Source organism: Schistocerca piceifrons, chromosome 6 (genome assembly GCF_021461385.2).
Source record: "Schistocerca piceifrons isolate TAMUIC-IGC-003096 chromosome 6, iqSchPice1.1, whole genome shotgun sequence".
Taxonomy (NCBI): domain Eukaryota; kingdom Metazoa; phylum Arthropoda; class Insecta; order Orthoptera; family Acrididae; genus Schistocerca; species Schistocerca piceifrons.
The window spans coordinates 339,159,605-339,184,253 of record NC_060143.1 but is presented as its reverse complement, the minus strand read 5'-3'; the positions used below and the strand labels follow the sequence as shown (position 1 = coordinate 339,184,253).

Below are 24,649 nucleotides of genomic sequence, written 5' to 3'. Positions count from 1 at the left end.
AAGATAGACACGAAGCCCATGCCTACTACAGTAGCACAAGTTTATATGCCAACTGGCTCTGCAGATGACGAAGAAATTGAAGAAATGTATGATGAGATAAAAGAAATTATTCAGGTAGTGAAGGGAGACGAAAATTTAATAGTCATGGGTGACTGGATTTCGACAGTAGGAAAAGGGAGAGAAGGAAACATAGTAGGTGAATATGGACTGGGGCTAAGAAATGAAAGAGGAAGCCGCCTGGTAGAATTTTGCACAGAGCATAACTTAATCGTAGCTAACACTTGGTTCAAGAATCATAAAAGAAGGTTGTATACATGGAAGAATCCTGGAGATGCTATAAGGTATCAGACAGATTGTATAATGGTAAGACAGAGATTTAGGAACCAGGTTTTAAATTCTAGGACATTTCCAGGGGCAGATGTGGACTCTGAGCACAATCTGTTGGTTATGAACTGTAGATTAAAACTGAAGAAATTGCAAAAAGGTGGGAATTTAAGGAGATGGGACCTGGATAAACTGAGTAAACCAGAGGTTGTACAGAGTTTCAGGGAGAGCATAAGGAAACAATTGACAGGAATGGGGGATATAAATACAGTAGAAAACGAATGGGTAACTCTAAGGGATGAAGTAGTGAAGGCAGCAGAGGATCAAGTAGGTAAAAGGACAAGGGCTAGTAGAAATCCTTGGGTAACAGAAGAAATATTGAATTTAATTGATGAAAGGAGAAAATATGAAATGCAGTAAATGAAGCAGGGAAAAAGGAATACAAACGTTTCTAAAATGAGATCGACAGGAAGTGCAAAATGGCTAAGCAGGGATGGCTGGAGGACAAATGTAAGGATTTAGAGGCTTATCTCACTAGGGGTAAGATACATACAGCCTACAGGAAAATTAAAGAGACCTTTCGAGAAAAGAGAGCCACTTGTATGAATATCAAGAGCCCAGATGGAAACCCAGTTCTAAGCAAAGAAGGGAAAGCAGATAGGTGGAAGGAGTATATAGAGGGTCTATACAAGGGCGATGTACTTGAGGACAATATTATGGAAATGGAAGAGAATATAGATAAAAATGAAATGGGAGATACGATACTGTATGAAGAGTTTGACAGAGCACTGAAAGACTTGAGTCGAAACAAGGACCCAGGAGTAGACAACATTCCATTAGAACTACTGACGGCCTTGGGAGAGCCAGTCGTGACAAAACTCTACCATCTGGTGAGCAAGATGTACGAGGCAGGCGAAATACCCTCAGACTTCAAAAGAATATAATAATTCCAATCCCAAAGAAAACAGGTGTTGACAGACGTGAAAATTACCGAACTATCAGTTTAATAAGTCACATCTGCAAAATACTAACGTGAATTATTTACAGACGAATGGAAAAACTGGTAGAGGCCGACCTCGGGGAAGATCAGTTTGGATTCCGTAGAAATGTTGGAACACGTGAGGCAATACTGACCTTACGACTTATCTTAGAAGTAAAATTAAGGAAAGGCAAACCTACGTTTCTAGCATTTGTACACTTAGAGAAAGCTTTTGACAATGTTGACTGAAATACTCTCTTTCAAATTCTCAAGGTGGCAGGGGTAAAATACAGGGAGCGAAAGGCTATTTACAATTTGTACAGAAACCAGATGGCAGTTATAAGAGTCGAGGGGCATGAAAGGGAAGCAGTGGTTGGGAAGGGAGTATATTGAGCAAGCAGTAAAGGAAACAAAAGAAAAGTTTGGAGAAAGTATTAAAATCCAGGGAGAAGAAATAATAACTTTGAGGTTCGTCGATGACATTCTAATTCTGTCAGAGACAGCAAAGGACTTGGAAGAGCAGTTGAACGGAATGGACAGTGTCTTGAAAGGAGGATATAAGATGAACATCAACAAAATCAAAACGAGGATAATGGAATGTAGTCGAGTTAAGTTGGGTGATGCTGAGGGAATTAGATTAGGAAATGAGACACTTAGAGAAGTAAAGGAGTTTTGCTACTTGGGCAGCAAAATTACTGATCATGGTCGAAGTAGAGAGGATATAAAATGTAGACTGCCAACGGCAAGGAAAGCGTTTCTGAAGAAGAGAAATTTGTTAACATCGAGTATAGATTTAAGTATCAGGAAGTCGTTTCTGAAAGTATTTGTATGGAGTGTAGCCATGTATGGAAGTGAAAAATGGACAATGAATAGTTTGGACAAGAAGAGAATAGAAGTTTTCGAAATGTGGTGCTACAGAAGAGTGTTGAAGATTACTTGGGTACATTACGTAACTAATGAGGAGCTATTGAATAGGGTTGGGGAGAAGAGAAGTTTGTGGCGCAACTTGACTAGAAGACGGAATTGGTTGGTAGGACGTGTCCTGAGGCATCAAGGGATCACAAATTTAGCATTGGAGGGCAGCGTGGAGGGTAAAAATCGTAGAGGGAGACCAAGAGATGAATACACTAAGCAGATTCAGAAGGATGTAGGTTGCAGTAGGTACTGGGAGATGAAGGAGATTGCCCAGGATGGATTAGCATGGAGGACTGAAGACCACGACAACAACAACAGCTGTAGTTGAGGAATAATGTTGTGAACAGCACTGTGGAGCATGCCCGGAGTTATGGTGAGGCGTTGGCATCGGATGTTGTGTTTCAGCATGCCTAGAGATTTCGGCCGATCACGATACACTTTCTGCTTCAGGTAACCCCAAAGCCAATAATCGCACGGACTGAGGTCTGGGGACCTGGGAGGCCAGGCATGACGAAAGTGGCGGCTGAGCACACGATCATCACCAAACGACGCGCGCTTGAGATCTTTCACGCGTTTAGCAATATGGGGTGGTTGTAATAAAATCCCATGTCATTACAAGCATGCGTGTAAATTTTTACCTCTCTATCTACATTATTCCGTGGTTTATTAAGTTTTCAAATTTATACTAACTTTTTGATCACCCGGTATATTCCAGAAGGGCGGCAAGTAGATGACATCCCTAATTCTTTTTTCCCGTACCTCCTTCCATTCAGCTATGACAACGTCGTCTCCTTGTGACAAATATACTTTCTTACTGAATGCGTCAGCATTTTGGTGAAGTTGTCAGGTTTACGCTAGACTTCGTAACTATAATCGCTAAGTTTCAGGGCCCATTGTGTCAGATGTCTACTCGGGTCTTTTAACTTTACAAGCCGTAGCGTGAAGTCTGGTCACTGAATATTTATGTAAGAAGTTTGTGGTGAAGGTAGAACTTGAAATAATTTACACCAAATACAAGAGCTGACTGAGCATTGCTGAAGTTAATTTCTGCATTGCTATGCTCATGGGACATGTATTTTTTCCTGGCTTAGAACATAAACAATAGTACAATCACTGCTATCACAGAACAGGGTGGACTGTTTTTCTAGGTCTCGGTAAGCTAATAGCGCGGATTTGTCTAAAATCTATAATTTCCTGCTGTATCATGCCACATTAAAAGTAAAGAAGTACACCTTTTCTTAGTAATTAATCAAATGCTTCATGCCCGTGGCATAATCTAACGGTAATCTGTAACAATATACTGCGCAAGAGAACTAAAGGATCGCCGGCCGGAGTGGCCGAGCGGTTCTAGGCGCTACAGTCTGGAACCGCGCGACCGCTACGGTCGCAGGTTCGAATTCTGCCTCGGGCATGGATATGTGTGACGTCCTTAGGTTAGTTCGGTTTAAGAAGTTCTAGTTCTACGGGACTGATGACCTCAGAAGTTAAGTCCCATAGCGCTCAGAGCCATTTGAACCATTTGAACCAAGAACTAAAGGATCACTTTTCCGAAGTCCAGTAATTATCACCCATTGCGACATTTGAAGCATTTGAAAGTGCGCTCAAAGGAGTGCACATCTTCCCGTTTAGTGACGCAAAAACGTGAGGCCCTACGACGTCTCCCTCTGGCAGGACTGTGCTTCAAACGGCAAGATTTGACATTTTCGAAACAAAAGCCATAGCTCGGGAACTCGTGTGACGTGTCAGATGGGTTAATGACGTTGCAATGGCGTAAACGTTCACCACAATTCTGCCCAGAGCCACCGTGCACATGTGACATGATGCCCCTCTTACCCACATTTCATTGCTTCCACCTCAGCGGTGGATAATAGAGCCGCGACGCCCGAAGATGAAATCAGGCGGCTTTCTAAAGAGTGGCCGAGGAAAATATTCCAGACACACCGCCGTTCAGAATCGGAACGAAATTGCCTCAGGGATGGCATAAGTGGCGTCAATAAAGGCTTCCCTTTCCCTGGAGTGTTCATTCCATTTTGTGGTCGACAACGTCAGGTTGTAGTGCAATGAGCAGCAGGAAGAAGTCCTTCAAAATTCTTTGACGCTGCTGGAATCCTCAGGCGTTTCAACACTTCTGTGAGGATACTGTGGTGATACATCCCCACTGACTGGCGAAGCCATCGGTGCCACACACTTACCGTTATTGGGAATTTTAAATATTTACCTATCTACGAGGGTTGCCCAGAAAGTAAGTTCCAATCGGTCGCGAAGTGGAAACCACAGTGGAAACCAGAAACGTTTTATTTGCATCAGTTAGATACGCCTTCGACCTACTTTTCTACATATTCGCTGCTCCAACTTCGAATTTTGTCGTACTGTTGTATCAAATTTCAAACATCCTCGTCATAGAAAGCAGCCGCCTGTGCTTTCGGCCAGTTATTTGCACTGTTCTGCAGCTCGTTGTCTGTGGAAAAATTTTGTCTTCATAGCTAGCGGTTCTTGTGAGTAGAGATGAGGCTCAGGGGGTGCCAATTACGGACTGTATTGTGGGTGACCAAACACTTCTCATCGAAAACGCTGCAGGAGCGTCTTCATTGCCCCTGCAGTGTGCGGCCGAGAATAGGCATGAAGAAGGAACTGCTCGACAGTTGTGTTATGTGGGCTGCGTGACACTGGCGAAATCTCTAACCAGGCCCTCATACTTGGCGGGAGACGCTTTCCCTACGCATCTTTACGTGCTCACTGTTCACTCAAAACTGAAAAGAGCGACGCGACACGATCGACGGGCATACTACAGACACTGCCCAACTCATCTGTGCAAAGCTTTATCGGATTTTACCAGTGGTTTCCATTTCGCGACCGATCGGAACTTACTTTCTGGACAACCCTCGTAGACAGAAACTATGACGATATCCCAGGCGCTTGCAGACTGGCAACCCCTTTGACACTCTCTGACTCCGGATGACCTACTATCAGGCGCCAAGACCAGTTTTGTAGCAGCGAAAGAGTAGCAGCGTAGTTGTCATGCAACGTAAAAATTGATCATTAACATGACAATATACTGAAAGTGCTCCCCTCGACTTAGGACTTCATAAAATAATCGCCGTTCTCTGACAGCTGTTCCATGATTGGCATCCATAGCTGGGCACGTCAGCAGTTGCAAGGAAGTGCTTCAACCGCATGTAATAAAGCAGTCTCGAAGTTGAGGTGACAATGGAGCAGCGAGACATGAGCAGCTCGTGTTTCGAGGCAAGAAGTCTAGGCTGCAGCAAACTGGAATTGTGTTTCGCGATGTACAGCAGGTGTGTTTGGTGGCGTGGAACGCAGCTATGGCGTAGTGCCCAACACTGGGCGGTGGCAGTTGGGCGGCTCATATTGACTCTATCTCTCGCCAGTCCAGGTAGATTCTCACGCTTCATTCACTGCAGATGATGACATGGTATTACGGCCTCTGTTATAGACAAAACGGCGTGGAGTCCCATTCCTGAAATCAGTTTGTACAGGCGCAGAATGTGGCCTGACCGTGACAGATGAGAATTTGAGCACCTGGAGGGAGATTTTTCAATGAAAGCGTTGGCTAAAACTCATTTTATTTGAAAGACATTATCCGTGAGGTCACTCCCAGGTTGTCCTGTGATACTGTCATTCAGTCAAGGTGATCATGAGAAAATGTTAACTTGGTCGTCGGAACAAAGTACAGGGGATAAATAGAGAGGGACAGGCATCATGTCATTGATAGCTGAAAGCCGGCGCCAGGGAGAGATTCCAGCCTCGATCTGATGATCCAGATGCTTGGCAGCAGCTAACAAGCGATTTCTCTTCCATACATCCTACTGGTTACTCACAACGATGCATAGTGGGTTGTCAGTTAACGTGTTACACAGGAACAAGTAGCCTCTGCTGAAGCAACGATCCTAGTTAGCACCCAAGTGACACTGAATTGTGCTTAAACATTGGAGGAGAAAATGAAGGTGAAAAACCGGAAAAAAATAAAAACTTTATATACCAATTCGACATTAGCACTCTAGGTGCCATTCAAAACAGAATTTTCCACATGCACATAATTTTCGGTGTATTCCTGACATTGTGAGCGAGCCCATTTTGCTCTTCCCCGATCTCCGTCACTCTGTGATCTTCTTGCTCGGTTTTTAATTTTTTGTACGCCCCATTTATGCAGCATACGGCTGATCTTGTCCATCACCCAGAGGATGTATAATAGAAAGCCCATATCTGACATTTCTTCTGATGACGAGTGACGTAAATGTTTGGTAAACATCATTACATTTCTAATGCAACATTTCTAGGCCAGTTCCCATAAAGAGCGTGTTAATCATTCCTCTATTCTGGCTTTGATGATGATTAGAAAGTCTGCGAAGTCTGTACAGGTATCGTCCATTTGCGCCAGTTTTAGATTTACGCTGTGTCGCCATTTCTCACCATTCCTAGTACTTTACTTCGCCAGTAGCGAAGAAACTTTGACGGTGCCACTCTTACTGGAGAAACAGATAGGTCATGAAACAAACACCTGTCGAAGACCCCGAGAGCTAACAGGCAGCCGGCAATCAGTCTTTTCAGTTTTTGTATTGATCGTCTCTTTTGTGTCAAGCTTGCCTCATCAGTTTCAGATACAGGACTTCAGATTTTCAGTGACACATTCTCCTACAACCCTATTGATTATCAGTTCTGTGGAGTGATACTTTTCAAGTACTGAAGTGTTTTCTCTTTGTTGGCAGGAACGTCCAGTTCCTGCAGCAGTGCCTGGGAGATATGTTACTGGGACAGAGCCTCGGACTTGGTATCGCCATCTGCATTCTGCTGTTACAGGTCGGTCTGGTGAGTAATGTTTTCTTAATGTCATGTGTAACTGTAATTAAGCTCACATTGCTATAGTTCCATATTATATTCCCCGAGTACTCACAAATGTTAGGAACATTCGAAAATTAATCGTGCCTTGTTTCATATCCCCTTCCAAACTATAAATCTGTTCACAGAACGTATATCTTTACAACAAATACTTGAATAGTAAGCTGTAATGCAGGATTTCAAAAGTATTGGATCTAGCAAGGTTTGATCAAATATTTTATTCGTTTAGCCTTAACATATTTCGAGAACTATCTTATCCGTGGAAGAGACTGGACAGTACGTCAACAGTAATATGAATTTTCCTTTTAATCTGCCGCTGGCTATCATCTAACTGTAATATACATGTTTTCGGACAAGAGTATAAATGCCCGATAGGATTTACGTGAACGAATTTCGCCTCATCAATTCTTATCTGGAGACCGAGCCAACATTGCTGAAAAACAATTCCTCTTTTAATAGAATTAAAGATTATAACGTCCTTTACGGACTTGTTAATTGTAATATAAGTAATAGAATGCAGCTCGAGTTGATTTTATAATGCGAACTCGGTGATAATGGATTACTTTGAAATTCGATATTTTATTCACTAAAGTGCAACTCTGTAGTAGTGGCAGTAGTTATTTCAGATCTACCAGGTAGCCAAAGTCACAAAAATGACTCAAAGTGTCTTTCGCAGTTCTTAAATAAGAGAAGCTGAGCTATGCAGCTAATGACTCTGGTATTAAAGCCCTGCAGATGAAAATATTCCCTTCGTTCACGAAATCGTGATCCAAGAGTATGTAGAAAAGAAATCTGACTTCTGTCGCTCAAATACCAGGTAGCAAGCAGACTGCCATAGTCCAATGAAGTATGTGAAGAGACCTCTATCATGTGTGAAAGTAGTACAAAATTACAACCAAAATATTCAAGTATAATGTGCTACCTATACATTGTTGTGCCTTCTGCTAGAGTGAAAAGGCGTGCTATGCTCATGTAAACTGAAACTTGTATCGCGTAATACCTGGTACCAGAACGCCAGACTCGCAAAGTAACTATATCGCGATAGCTTGTTAACTACAGCATGAGTCTCGAAGTTCTCAGAAGTTCAAACCTACCACGTAATGAAAATGGCGTGCATAGAAGGGTATCCTATATGTTGAAAGCAGCTTGTCATTATATTAATTCTGCTGAATGCAGAGTGCAATTCAGTGAGCTGTGCTCTCATTAATTAGGAATGGTGACAAAGGTTAACAATGTTCACAGAAGTTGAGCATGAATGACGTGCGATTTGATTTATAGGAGGAAAACTAATAAAAGGATGGACTTCAAATTAACTCACATTATTATTCAAGCATGAACGTTCAGAAGGAAAGATACATATCACCTTTGTCAGATGACGCAGAATTGCGACACCACATATTCAAGAAAAAATAAAAAAGCCATATAGTCACACATCCTCGACTTCTTATTAGATGAGTGTAAAAATGCCTGGAGGAACGACCTAAATCCAAGGAAGACTTAATAACCAATACTAATGCGTTTTCATTGGAGAAATCCTAGTTCGAAAGAAATAAATCTAAACTTGCACTTGATTTGTCGACATGGTTCTGCCTTTGAAGTATATCGAACACATAAACTTTGCTATATATCCAGAGATATAAGATCCAAAGCGAACAAAAAAGTGAATAGATAGTCTGTGAAACATTTTAATGACTTTGAATAGTGATAAATTACTATGAAAGATGTTTTTGACAAGTAACTTTCAAATTTATCAACTGTTTGATTTACAATGTGTAAACTTAAAAAAGTTTTTCAGTTCCTTCTAGGTCACAACCTCAACTGGACGCACAAAATAATCGAAGGTACAAAGCTTACACTATGAGATCACTTTCCCAGAAATCTAATTATACAAAATATTTACACTCTCTCTTCCTGAACATGGAGCTCCTGACTGTGGTTAAGTCCAGACACTAAGGCCTGGACCCTCTAATGCCTATGAGTCTCGGCAACCCTGTCCTACTAACTATGCATTCTTCCCATTACTACCGTCAGCTTCGTGCCTACTGGCTGCCACAGTCATCTCTTCCCTACTACGTTGCTTCGATGTAATGATGTACATTATCCTAAGATTAGGTAACACAGCTTTTGAACCAGTCGGTCAACATGATTAAAATGAGTTTCGCAAATATTCATTTATGGGTCAAAAATATATCAGTCCTATTTATCTAAGAAGTTGGAAAAAAGATGGCCAAATGTTTTGTGAAATTATTTGTCCAAAAGGAAGAAATGAAATAAATTAGAGAAATATTGGCACGCCTTTGAATGATGCTCTAAATTATGCACAGTAAATAAGACACCGATTGAGAATTTAAAATTGCTTGTTTAATTCAGAATATTAACATTTTGTAGGGTTCTAGAGGAATTTTTCTCCTAAATTATGTAGACTGTGTAGTCTGCAGTTCGTGGCCTAGACATACTTCTATCATTTACGCACGAAGGCGTAAAAAATTTCCTCGAACCACCATCTTTTCAGCATCAAAATTTTTTCAGTATTGAATCCTTTAAATACGAAGAAAAAGATGGGCATTCTCAATCGACACCTTAATTTCTAATGATTATATCGAGAATCATTCAAAGAGGGGTCAAGCGTCCCTCTACTACATTTTAATGTTACTTTTAGACAAATTAGTTTCACAAAACACTTGACCGTTTTAATTTTTAAATATATTATTCAAAGGAAGCCATTTAAAAAGTCAACTATCATATCCTTGAAGAGATGAACTTTTTGGCCCCTTATTTGCCTTCGTAGCGTTTTATGAGTACTTTATTCCAAGAAGCGTTTTTGAAAGAGGAATGTGGTTCATTCTTCGGATTTCTTTCAAATTCTTGGAGTTTCTTTCACATAACTAGACCTCGTACTGATTTATTAGCTATCTCAACTTTTAATTTGCCTCTATACGTCTGGGTATGATAATTGGGAGAAATACTTTTTTAAAATCACAAATTTTTTTAATACTATCGTTACTGCCAAGCAAGTTATACTTTTCTTGCTGAACTAGACCCCACGATGGTGAATATGATATCCGTCTTTTCAGTTTCTCACACGTTTTTCTCTTATGAATACTCAAGTCAGTAACTAAGATTTTCTTACTTAAGCGCATTAACATCAAGCAAATTAAATAATTTTTTGTAAAACTATTTGACACGCTTTTCAATTTGAAACCCAGTTTATACATTTGCAACTCTTCTTAGGCTATGAAAACTAGGTCGGATGTTTTCTTTCAAATCACTAATTAAATTTTAATTACTACCAGGACTACATTCAATTAGTTAAACTCTGTTTTAAAGAAGCAGATCGCTCACTGATTAATATCCCATTTGTCGACTTCCTTCTATCCGTTTGGGTTGACAATTCGGACAAAATCTATAGCGAGTCATACCTTTGGTACATTAATCATGTGACTTATGAATTACATTTCGTGTAACATTGTGTTAACATGAATATTCTGTTGTTGACCTAAGACATAAGTAATTGTTCATTTTCAGTATTAAGTAAAAATCCATGAGTTCAGAAATAAAGTTAATTAGCTTTGACTACTGCTTTATTTGCATTACAAGTTTGTAAGTGTGGTTTTGGAAAAGGACGCGTGGTCTACAGTAGTCTTTGGAGAGTGAAAACATTCTGGGTCCCGGTTTGAATAAAAACTTAATCAAGATTGTTGAATATACCCGTCGTAATGCGTCATCGTCGGTCTGTTAACAATCTGGTCAAAAAAAGGCAGGAAAGTTGACAGAGCTTTGCAAGAAGATCTTGCCTTTTCACTGAGAAATTACCCTTAAGAGGCTGAACAATCGGTAATGATAAACAAATACTCACAGCACATGTGTTCTGTAACTGGAAAAATTTCATGATGAGCTCTATATTTAGAAAAGACTGTGGATCAGCCCCCCCTTTCGGATCTCCACGAGAGGACTGTCGAGGAGAGGCCGCCATAAGGAAGAGATTGAATAAGCAACGAAAAGTTAACGTACTACAAGTCGGAGCGTTAAATGTCAGAAGTTTGAAGGTGGTACGAGAGCTAGAAAATCTCGAAAGGAAAATTCAAAGGCTCCGTCTGTAAAGGGAGTCAGTGAAGTGAAATGAAAAGAAGATAACGATTTCAGGACAGGCAGATATATGTAATATCAATACCAGCAGTAAATGGTGTAACAGGAGTAGGATTAGTAATGTACAGGAAAATACGGCAGAGTGTACTTACTGCGAACAGTCCAGTGATACAGTCTTTTTCATCAGAATCAGCAACGTACAATCGCAAACAATAGTAGTTCTGATACATATGTCGATGCCACAAGCAGATGAAGACAATACACCGAATGTATATGGGGATACTCAACAGGTAATTCAGTGTGCAATACTAGACGTTAGCTGTCAGCGGCTACGGAAACATGGTATTAGGCGAAGGAAAATAACAAAGAGTTACAGCAGATATAAACGTAATGAGAGTAGAGAAAGACTAATTCAATTCTGCTCTATGTTTCAGCTAGTATTAACGAATACATTGTTCAAAAGTCACACCGCCCAGAGAGATGAGATTTTCAAATAGATTTTTATCATGATCGGGCAGAGTTTCCAGTATCAGATTCTGGATTGTAAGGAACACTTAGGAGCAGATATGGACTCTTTGGTATTAAATATCACTCCAAAACCTGTGTAAACCCATGTTAAGCTTCCCGACGAATGATACGAACGCTAGAATGGTATAACAAAGTAGTTTATAGAAGAACATGAATAGTGTACGAACATAATATTTATTTCCATGTGGTGACCAATGTCGAAGCATAATGCACGTCATTAGAATGGGGTCGTTTTTGCAGTGACTCCGCAAGAGGAAGTATCTCTGTAGGCGTTTGTGTACTCTCATTGTATCACCAGCCCAGATGGGATTCTCGAAGCATCAAATATTTGTTGTAAGAAGATTATTGTATTGAAATACTGTGTAAGATGGCTGTTTTTATGATGTTATTGGATATGTTAATATTTTTAAAGGAAAATGAGGTATTTGAAAAATTGTGGTCAGAGAAACAATCAGCAGACAACATCTGTGTCTACGATGGCCACACTGTATAATCACAGAATCTTTGACAACCAATAGTGGGTAGTTGTGGTGTGCAGCAGGTGGGATTCGTTGAGTGTACAGTGTAAGGCAAGTGGAAGCACTTTTGGAAATATGGTAGTTGCAGATTTATTACGAGGAGGAATGGTGACTGAGAACAATGGTTGGATGGCATACGGACATAAAAAAGGTTTCGATGTGAAGAGGAAGGTCTTATTTGATTAAGTAAAAGTTTATTTTTATTGTTGTAGACTTGTATCGTTTGTCCACTTCACCCTCGTCACAGTCGGGTTTTTGACAATTATTCTATTGATTGAATACATAGTGCGTAGTGGGGCGATCATTCTGTTGTAGAAATAATTCAAAAACCAAGATAGCATAAATACTGTTTACTGGATAAGTGGTTTTAATACACTAAAGGTGCCATCATCGGATCTGATATTAGATTAACATTTATAAACCATTTGGATATAAGGACACATGAGGTAAACCAGCTGCAGTAAAAACATTATCACTAAAAAAAAGGAACTGGACTCATAGTCATTCTTTTTCATATGATATGTAAAACTGAAGTCACAAGATAAAACTATTTGGTACATGACCGCTGCTCGTCTAACAACGGTCGGTATCAAACTCAGGGGCAAGGCAATAATGTCAAACCTAAGACGTCAGACCTCTTTTCCTGGAAATGTGTCAACGAGAGAGGTCGTATACAAACACTCACCCACCCACACACACACATACACACACATAGACTCACAGACACAGACAAACACGTACACACACACACACACACACACACACACACACACACAGACAGAGACACATATTTTGCATTGCACTCGCAATCACAGCCCTGTAATTCACACGCAAACACATACTTCGCTCACAGTAAAATAATTCACTGGCCATTAAAAAGGAAGCAGCCAATCACAGCTGTATTTAGCCGCTATCTTGTTGCCAATGTTCAAAAGTACCAACGTGATCTAAATATTGAGCCAACTTCAAATGAATTTGATCATTCAAGAAAAATACGGAAAGGGTATGGCATGCAGTAATTCCACATTTCTATTATCAATCAAGAATTCATAAGTACTGAAGAAATTATAGAGCACAAATGTGTATTGTAACATGTACAGTAAACTGGTTTTTCACGCTAAGCAATTATTGTTGATATAGCTCACAGGCCATACTGTCACTGAACTTTCTTCCGTCTTTGTACCACACCTGGAGCAAGATAAAATTAAATATTTCCACATCTAAAATGTCTGTTTCATTCAGAAGAAAAGCGAGAGAGAGAGAGAGAGAGAGAGAGAGAGAGAGAGAGAGAGAGAGTGTATGCATGAGTGTATATGTGTATGTGTGTATGTGCGTGTGTGCATGTGTGCGTGTGTGTGTCTCTGTGCAAATTTTATATTTTTGGTAAATAATGTGGAGATCTTAGACTTTGGAGTATTTAATTTTGCCTTGCACCGAATGTGGAACAGAGGAATAACTATACTTGTTCACAAGCAAAGCATAACCTGTAAGTTATATTAGCGGTGACTGAATAAGATAAAAAAATAAGTTTACACCTTACTACAGACATTTGCCCTCTATAAATTTTTTCTCTACAAATATATTTTGGGTAATTAGTAGATTGTTCCAAGGAGGTTCGGGACTGCAGCCCTATGACTTCGACCTTCTGATATGATATTTCGGCTGACAACCATTCAGCCATCAGGTGAGTGTTTGCCACTGAAACATACAAAACGCTCTAATGGAGATGGCTGAATGCTTTTCAGCGGATATATCGTGAAAGGAAGTCGTCATTATCTGGCTGGAATCCCGAAACTCCACGGAATAGTAGTAGAGATGCAGGAACACTGCAAGATGCCCCATTTAGTATTTTCATAATTATTCGAGTACTTTTTAAAATCGCACAATGCTAATATCGTTCCAGTAATTTTGCACATGGACACGATTCTGACTACATCTTGATTGGTTTTTTTGTGTTAATGGCCGGCAAAATAGTGGGCTGTGACTGGGAGAGCAAAATGTGTGTGTGTGGGGGGAGGTCGGGGGGAGGGAGGTTAGGGTGTTTGTGTGTATGTGTGTGTGTGTGTGTGTGTGTGTGTGTGTGTGTGTGTGAATTGTTTCTTTTCTCCAGCATTCACAAGGTTCAGTTTACTATTCATGTTTCTACTACTTTCAGCTAGGGGTCAATGTTATGAAGACATTAGGATTTGTTTCGAGACCTGTTAAGAGCTTCAGTACATAGATGCAATTACATAATGTCTCTTTCATCATTAAAGATTGTCCCGTATGACCAAAGTTTTCGATTTAATGTTCCAGAGCGCGCAGAATGTGCGAGAGACGGGAAAATTTGGCGCCTACTTGTGCGCTATGTTCACCGAGCTGTCTGTCTACTGCTGGTTTGGAGACCAACTCATGTCAGAAGTGAGTTACATTACGACTACCTACAATTCCATAGCGGAACAATTCTTTCGCGCTAGTAGACATTTGTAAATCATTCCTTGCGTTGACATTTAAATGCACCAGACAAAATGTTAGCCAGTCACATAAAAGAGTACGCTGGTCACTTTCGAGTGCTTTAAGTGGTAAGGAACTACGCAGGTGGTCATGTGATCCTCTGCTGCTGACTTCAGTCGTCATGGCTGTGATGCACTGTGTGTGTACCATATGGCTGAAAAGAGTCAACCCCATGAGGTAGGCTGATGTGTATACTTGACAGCGTGGCAGGAAGGAACTATCGTGTCTGAAAGTGTCATCCCATACACCGAATACAGTCGCCCCACATTTTGATGTATCAACTCGAACCGTCGAACGAGGCTACGAAAAATATTTTACCATTCGCAGTCATGTATTACGGTCTAAGCACAATGCTGACAAAAACATCATAATCGACATCGACAACGACGAGCGTCACGCCTGATCACTGGCAGTTAGTGTCAGACAAGACAGAAACTGCTGCTGTCATTGAAAACAGGTCCATCTCCAAATGTCCGTGTGAATAACGAGATGTAACTGCAGGCAGTGGACATTTGAAGGCAGGAACTCTGCCCACAGCTAAATGTTCAGTGGGCGGAACAACACAGGAATTCGAGAGGAGCTGGCTGGCGTGTGTTGTGTGATCAGACAGGACACGAATTGCCTTCTTCAAAATGGTGCGAGTGCACGTAGGCACAATTAGAGACGGGTGATTTGCTCCTGAACTGAATAAAATATCGAGATTGGTCAACTGAAAGAAAGGAGATGTAGGTCCTCTGATCCGAGATACATCTCTGGTGACAACAGTAAGCTGAATGAAGATTCTGCCACGGCCTGCTGCAACAGCGCCTCACGTCACATGATAAAGGAAACGTTTCCCAAGCTGCAAAAAACATGCTGTAGACCATGTGCATGTACGGATTTGCATATCTGGAGTGTGCAGCTGTTCTTAGCGTTGGAAGAAAACAGAAAATAAAGAAAGATAGCTTCATCAGAACACTGCTTATTGGCATAAAACACTTTGCGACTTATATTGGTTGCTAACAAAGTACCACAGAACTCTAGAGGAAGTCGAAAAGAAACAGTTTGATGCACGGCACCGGTGGTCTGTCAGTTCAGGAAAATACCTCAAATTGGCCAAAAAACTACCTACGCTACGGTGCAGGCAAGTTGCAAGAGGTTTCCAGTATTCTCTCCCCCATTCTGAGTAGACTATTAATCCTAGAGAAAAATGAGTGGGAACTTTTTTGTTGGAAATTTCGTGTATGTTTATTTAGTGCTAGGATACGTTTTCAGTACAGGCTGCTTTTTTTGAGTTATACAAGAAAAACATACAAAAATGCCCTTCAAACCCACCTCCACTCTCGTCTCCACCAGTCAGGAACTCTGTTTCTGGTACGTAGTTCATAACGCATTATTTTCCATATTTGACCGTTTTTGATCTTCACTGACTGGGCTACTATGCCACGCACTTTCAAACTGTAAAACTGACGTTTGAGTAAATTTTGCCTCAGAGAGTTGTGGACATTGGTAGCATAAAGCTAACAACGAAATCGTTTTGTACGTTTGGCCTTCTTATTATGAAACTACTTTACTTGTAAGGGCTAAGTTTCGAGTGAGCAGTAAACGTAATTAGTTTCTGCAATAGGTTTACAAAAGTCCTTTTTCTTTCATTACTCTCAAGGGAAAGTTTAAAATAATGTTAAAGAAATAGCCGACTAAGCCTGTAGCATAATAAGGTAAAAAAGGGTCAAATACGGAAATATAATTCTTGTAGTCGCACTTGTACAGGGATAGGTGGAAGTGTCATAAACTATACACCAGAAATTCTGAAAAGTGGGAGACAAGAGTAGGGGTGGGTTTGAAGGTCACTTTCGCGCGTTTTCCTTGAATAACTAGAAAAACTCCGACTGTAACGAAAACGTATCTCAGTACAAAGTTCAACTAAAATTTCCTACAATAAAGGTTCTATTAATTTTTTCTCTAGGGTTAATAATCTGCGTTAAGAAAAGGGAGAGAACACTAAAAATCTTCCCGACCTGATGGACCAAATGCGTCCTGTATAAAATAGTGCATCTGACTTCTCCTACTCTACTGTGGCACATAGTTAACAGTTTCCTTAGCACCCTGTATGAAAAGAAAACCCCAACTTTCAGAAGCCTGATAAACATTTACGTACTGCTTAATGCGTTGTTCGTTGTTGGTGGTCATTTGAGTCACATGAGTAGCGGCCTTCAGGCACAACCTACACACAGCGGATCACAAAGCGACCCCAACCTATAAGTCGGCTGCTGCTCTTGATTGCTACCTGATCCCTTGTACCAGCCGATCTTGATCACTGGCCAGTCCTGATTGCCAGCTTATCGCTGACCCCAATTGTGGACCAATCCTGATCACTGGTCGATCTCAATTGCTGGCCAATCCTGATCGCTGGCTGACTGCACTGAGAGGATTACAATGACCCTCTGGATACATACTGCTCTGTCCGCACTTGGCTCACCCGCTGATCTAGCTTGCTGCATGCTTCCATGACACAGTGGCGCTCATCAGTGTTTGGCTTAGTGGATGCTGTTCTTCATCATAATAACTATATTTATTTACATATTTATTTTATAAACATGATAGTACTTATATAGGCTGTTTTCATTCCTTTTTTGGTTATTTAACACAGTCAGATTAATGCCTTCAGGACACCTCTGGGATTGGACCAGGGTTTTATATGCAATTTCAAAATTTATTGTATTACAGTTACTTAAAAAATCATAATACGCTTAATATGGGATGTCTTCCTTTACCTGCATGTATCAGGTATTTGTCTGTTACATCCTCTTGCGTGAAATTATTGATCTATCCACACTTTTCTCCATGTCCCTAAGGCCGTACACCCTGTGAGTAGTAATTCACCATTAATTTGGATATTCTGTCATCTTCCGTCCTTGTGATATAGTCTATCCAGTTGTTACCATACTGCTTAATTTGCTCATTTAATGTTTTCAGTCACTACTCTTCTCTGATGTCAGAGTTCATCCTCCTGTCAGATAATGTGTACCATGCAACTCTTCTTCGGTATCACTTCTCCAACACTTGTAATCTTTGTTTATTCCTTTTTTTTGTAGTTCACGATCCATTTCAAATTGTGATAATTGGTTCTGACATCATTTAGTAGAACCTAGATAGAGCTTCCTTTCTTACTTTATTTCTGAAGTTCTTTTATATTATTCTATTAGTGTAATGCCATCTTCCTACTTTTTTTAATACATCCATTTCTCTCATGAGTGAGACAGTATTTCATAAGACATAGAATAAGCTTACTCTTCATATTTATCGATCATTTATTATTTTCTGCACCTCAAAAGCCATAACTTCTGCCTTCTTTGAAGATACAAACAAATTGCATCCCTTAGTGCTTGTGGATAAAATATTGACAGCTATATAGGGGGTGTTCAGAGATAAATTATTTACAATGGAGCTGTATTTCTTATAGTGTAAATTGTCTTGAATAAATGTATGAAAACATAACAAAAACCAGTCTTAGTTTTAAAATTTTCCCAAGTGTCCTAATATATTTAAGATTTTGCTGTAATTTCTTCTAATTTTTATAGCAGATGAAATACAGAACGCTTAAATCCCAAAAAAAAAAACTAGCGGAACGATATATTACTTCCCCTTATATGACCTTCCAAAATAAAATTAAATGAGATAAAACTACAAATATAAAGACCTGAATTAAGAAGGCAACATGACTTACTTTTATTTATTTCTATGACTCAATGGTCAGTGATGAGTTATGAAGAATAGTCAGTTCATTCCAGTGAGTGAGCAGTTTTGATTCAATCTCCGAAAAGAATGGTTTTGGCCATCTCTAGGCACAATGAGTTCTATCTGTAGTGTGTGTCGAGGATATAGTTCAGGCTGGTAGTGGTAGTATAATGTTTTGCATGCCCTGACTGTGACCCTCACATTCATGTTACAATGAAATGAGAAAATTTAGGAAGGCTGTGGCCATTCAGCTGCTCCCCTCAGCAATGGATTCATATCTAGAGTCCCTCACTTCAGGACTCGGCAAGAGTATTTTTACTCTCTGCAAGTTGCCTAGATGCAGGGGCAATGATTAACAATCCAAGAAGGCAGAATGCAAAATGTTGCGGCTGAAAAATTTGAAAATGGCGCTGGCACAAAGGAAAAAATGGTCAGTTTTAGTCCAGTACTCCACCATCCATTAAAGTGAAACAAGCAATCACTGTCAAGTATCTTACCAACCATTAAAATGAAACTATCAATTACAGCCCCAAATCTTACCATCCATAAAAAAAATACCCAACCAAAACGTAGCCACCATGTTCAAAAGTTTTCGAACCATCTGAAGTTTTTGGGCCATCTTCAAAAGTAGGTATACGGCGTGAACTGTTCACCAAAATATATGAAGATATTCACAATGTTATAGTATTGTCATTTCAAAAAACAAGTAAGCATCACTTAAATTGTATAAAATAAGAACTGCCATTAGTACCCAAATGATTAGAATTTATGCATCATGTACAAAAGTATCCAAACAAATTCAATTGTTTTATCCAGAGCATGAAAGCGCATAAGCCCCCCCCCCCCCTTTCTCTCTCTCTCCCACACACACGCACACACACACACACACACGCACACACACACACACACACACACACACAATGTACACTTTTCAGGCAAGAGTGCTGCAGAAGGGGAGATGAGTAAAAGAGAGAAGATATTGGTAAGCCTTGCTTTAGATGTCATACGCATCTACAAGGCCTTGTTGAGTGAGTAATAGAGTGAAGTTAGGTACGACCTGCAGAGACTACTACCCACAAACGAGCCAATAAGCCATCGGCTTACTGTACTGAAATTGCGTTCTATCATTTCTGATTGCAGATTTATGTTTGAGGTGCATAAATACCTATCTAAGAGTAAGAAATTTTTGCACTCCATAAGCAATAGCTCGGAGAACTATTAGCATTTTAGCATTTCATTTAAAATTGAGACTAGAACCATACTCGCTTTCAAGTACCTTTCAAAGACAGCGTAACGTATAGCGATTCCATGCTAAGGAGACAGAAATCTGTCTCAGTAAAAAATGTTCCTCATTGTCTGCCGATAATGGGAACCTATGCTGGTAAACAGTGGAGACTACATGACCCTGCGGTGAAACGGTAGATAGTGACTGCCATTATCCCATTATTATCTCAGTAGCCAGTCCCATATTAATTATTCAATGAATTGTAATACTGCGCTGACTTACTAGACATAGCACCATATCTGCCAGTTCTAAAGGACCTCGAGGAATGGAAGTTTTAAACGTAAGAAACCTTAACTCTCCCATCAAATCACTCCACAGCTCAGGCTTTCAAAGTATAAAAATAACTAGTAGTGACTTTGCCTTAGCTCCTGGAAATGATTCTTACTTAAGTCCGTTTGTTAATGATTCAGGATCCTACATTTTTTGGAAGTAGCTCATGTATATTTGCAGTACACATCGATTACTGTTTAATTATTAATTTACACATTGACTGCAACAAGAGCAAGATCTCGCCAGAACAAGATGACGAGTATAGAACATATTACAGCAAGAGATGAGAAAAACTAAACAAACAAAACTCCTCTAGTCCTAAAATTATTATAAATGCATTACAGTTCTTTGTTTGGTTGTCATAAAATTAAACACAGTTATTTACTTTATATACTTTTCAGAACATCATCTATTTCAAAATGTAGATATTTAGAATTCAAGTTAATATGTGAAATATCTCCAGCAGCTGTTACATTTCTTTGTTTGGTCGTTATAAAATTTACCTTCCATAGTTTTTTGAAATCATCTATTTCAAAATGTAGATTTTTACATTTCAAGTAAATATGTGAAATATCTCCAGCAGTTAAACAACTGTTAACAGCTGTAAGTAAAGCCGTCGTTAGTCTGAAGATAATTCTGAACACCACAGCGCTTTATTAGGGTCGGTCCCGTTGGAGGTGGTACGGTTTTACCTTCCTCTGACCTTCAAAATGGCTCGGAGCACTATGGGACTTAACATCTACTTAAACTGAACTAACCTAAGGACATCACACACATCCATGCACGAGGCAGGATTCGAATCTGCTACCGTAGCGGTCGCGCTGTTCCAGACTGAAACGCCTAGAACCGCTGGGTCATATAGGCCGGCTCCTCTGACCTTAGAGATGACTCTCCCAGACAGACACTCTACCACCAAGCCACTGAGCCACCGAGCCATTTTTACCTTTTTAGAATCGAAATGACCCTTAATTGCATTTTTTGACAAACACAATATAATACAGAGCAAAGCTTTCAACTTCTGTGATAACCAGCTACCGCAATCACTACAATTCTGCCCTTACGTTCAGTCTTCTTTAAGAATTGAATGAAATCTCTCGTTATCTGTTCCCAGGACCAAATTTTGCTGTTCGATATACGAAATCTCACGGAACGGTTATGTGGACTGTTGAGAACTATTTTCCAAATCCTTCGAATTTGGAAAACTCATCTTGTATCACCGTCGTTCAACTGACAGAATTTCCTCATACGCTACTTCCCTTTCTGCAGCTGAGTTTTTCAGTTTATTTTTGACAACCGTCGTAAACTTGAAACAATCTTTAATGCTTCCTGAAGTCCTTTTCAATCATTGGCACGTCACTTCCTTCCTTCCGCTTTCAAAGCCAGCAAGAAAACTAAACGCTCTACAGATTCATTTAGATTTCATCAGCTGATATAGTCCATATCTGCTAATGTCACGTTGGAGGTCTTCTTCCAAATATTTAACGTCAATTTAATTTTCGTTCTTTACATTGCACGTTCCCATGCCAATTCTTATGTCACCATCTATTATTAGTGAACTGTCTCTTTTACCCAGACTTATTCAAAATAATTTCTAGACGTTCAGTGCTTTGTACATGTAAAAATGTTTTTATTGAGTTAAGAGAGTACCTTCTTTTATGTTTGGGAACAACACGAGAACCTGTTTTTTGTTACATTGATCTCTAGCACTACGGCAGATAGACGACTAGAGAAGCATGATGGAGTTGCACAAGAGCAAGTTCAGAACCAGAGCGCGTTTCAAATTCTGACCACATTTAATAAGACTTCACCAACGAGGCAACCCATTTACGAGAGAGTAGAGAGGTTTAAGGAAACAAGATACTTTTGTAAATGTAAAAGGATTGGGTGGCCGTCGACATTTGAATAATAAGCTAAACGGATTAGGGAAACATTTCTCAGAGTTCCCCAAAAATCGGCGTCTCGTGCAACTGATTGCAGAGGCTAAGAAAACCGTATTGGATTCAGTTGCTTCAAATTATTACATGTGGCGACAAAACTTTGTGGAAACTGTTTTGAATTGACATGCGGCACTTAACGGTTCCGGGCGACATCACCTGCACTTTAATTTTCAACGAAGAGACCACTTTTCAACTGAACGGCGGTGTATCAGCCCAATTGTGCCCTATGGGGAACAGAGAATTCCCATTTTGTGAGAGATGTCCTTTGATCCTCAAAGGTTGTCAAGGTAAAAGCTGTAGGGAACCCTCTTTGCAGAGATGGCGATCAATGGACATTCTTACATGGAGACGTATAAGCTGTATTTCGTGCTGCAAGTTCAAGAGGGCAGTGGTAATTTCATTTTAACAAAATGGTACTACACCAAACTTACACAATGACGTTCATGAGTTCTTGGACACACATAGGTAGCACGACATTGGATCGGTCGTGCAACAACAGCCCGTCTGGAGTTGCTGGTCAGGGCCCCGAGTTCACCGGACCTGACGTTGTGCGATTTTTATCTATGAGGTAATTAATTCGAGCCGTATTAATGGTAATTTTTGGTTTCATTTTTTCTTGAAAAAGTGTACAAAAGTATTTCAGTACGTGGTATGCATTCCTTTATACCATTATAATTAATATCTATTATATCCGCTTAATTCAATACATTACTACCATTGCAACATTGACGTTTGTTTTTCTCCAATGGCGATACAGGACTCTCATTAATTGCACTCTCTGGAGACTGCAAACGAATATAATATTCCGCTATTAAAGAGAAAACATGAGAAAGTTGGCAGAGAAGTACATTCCATAACATGTATTAAGTAACACTTTCTCCGACCGAGGCTTCTCACTAAATTACTATTTTGACATTCCGTTAAAAAAATTGCGAACGTAATTACTATCCATGATGCAACGCGTAAAGCAGAAGTGAAGTTACAGTCCGTCAAACCCAACCGTTGCCATTAGCTGTTCCTATAAAACTCTGTTTATTTATGTGAATAAATAAACAAAACAGAAATCTCACAATTCATGGTTTTGTCAAGTGGAACATAACGTAAACAACTGAAAAACAACCACCGTTGATTTCTGCAGCTGTTTATTTTTTTGGATTATTTGAAATACCACAAACTATTTCCATCGTGTCGCAACGTGCGATGACATAAATGGTACCTATATAGAGTCACCAAAGATATCGTCTAGGTACTGACTGCTCATTTCATCTTCGTTATAACAAAGAGTAATTACGCGATAACTTTGCTTATATTGACTAGTGAAAGACGGATGACGTAGAGAGCTGACTGGGTGTTGCAGAGCGAGAATGTGGCGTTCTCTGCGTACGACGCGGTGACGTCAATGCAGGAATGGCCCACGCCCATCAAACGGTCGCTGCTTCTGGTTATGCTCAGAGCCCAAAGGCCACTGTGTATCACTGCTGCCGGGCTCTTCCCTTTCTCCAGGGAGTCGTTCGTGTCGGTGAGTTACTTTCTGCTGTGTTTTCCCATAAAATCTAGTCTTCAGTGTTAGTCTGTCACAGTGCAAATACTTTTGTTGTAATGATTGTGATAGCCCTCGTATTATCAGTAATATTTTACATGAGTAGCCGAAGTATATCTGTTTATTTGATCAGTATAGGGTGAACACTAAAAAACCGACAACTTGCAGCGACGGATTTCTGACTGGAAATGGTGGAAGAAAGGTCCTACGAAAATGTGTCACTAAATGCATCGTTGTCACGGTAGATGGCGCGGACGAATGACATTTTCTCTGACTACGTGCCATGTGTTCATTTTGTGTTGCAGGTGGTCTTGCAGGCCACATATAATATTACTTTGGCTTAAACCATGTTGGAGGCCCACTTGCCTGGAGCTTGCACTACGATTCGTCTCAATATCTTGTAGATCCCGATCTTCTTAATTTGACGTACACACAGTCCGCCGCTTCCGTGTCGTTTGTCTTTCTGAAAGTACTATGATCACACAAATTCCCAATGGCTTGGAATGTTGTGTGATGTGATTGGTGTCTGCCCGTCACAAACATCATCTTGGCTTGTTTCCGACATGAATACCGAAGCATTATTACGCTTACAGTATGCTGCGTCAATCACACAGCCTGCAACACACTAGAAACACACGGCACGTGTTCAGAGAAGCTTGTCGTTCGTCAACGTCATCTACTGTGGCAACTATGCATTTCCAGGCACACGTCCATAGCACCTTTTTTCCTCTATGTCAGACCGAAATCGGTCCCTGCAGTTTGGCGGATTTATTAATGTACATAATTGATTACCAGCTGCACTGTCTGTGAGGGTGAAATTGTTTTCCAGTACACATGGGGCTTAGCTACTGACAGAGACTCCAGATTCCGGCAGGAAGAAAGCAGCATATGTGCCGTCCGTCCAATGTCCAGTCCCTCCGTCTGGTGGATCAGTATGAATCACGCGCTCTTCAGCCTGTCGTAATAACAGCGTGGAATGCGGAATTCACCATGCTTCCAGGCAAATTGACTTCCTAACGAGACATTCACCATGCAACCCTATCCTATAAATCACCAGCGCTGATGTTTAGAAGACGGACTGCAACTGCTTAGCCAACAGTTAGTACTAATCATGTGTCTCATACAATTTGTTAGTGGCCATCAGCAGGCTTGTTGTTTGTGTTGCTGTGGTCTTCCAAAAGAAAATGGTTCAAATGGCTC

General features: G+C 40.2%; 1 protein-coding gene across 1 annotated transcript in view; it reads left to right on the top strand.

Annotated features, from left to right (window-relative positions):
* The window catches only part of LOC124803311, a 31,871-nt gene extending 8,078 nt beyond the window's left edge, over nucleotides 1-23,793 (top strand). The window contains exons 2-5 of the mRNA XM_047264495.1: nucleotides 6,946-7,045; nucleotides 14,503-14,607; nucleotides 23,267-23,428; nucleotides 23,755-23,793. Of these exons, the coding sequence (XP_047120451.1) occupies nucleotides 6,946-7,045; nucleotides 14,503-14,607; nucleotides 23,267-23,428; nucleotides 23,755-23,793 (406 nt within the window). The remainder of the gene's footprint in view (nucleotides 1-6,945; nucleotides 7,046-14,502; nucleotides 14,608-23,266; nucleotides 23,429-23,754) is intronic.
* The last annotated feature ends 856 nt before the right edge of the window (nucleotides 23,794-24,649 follow it).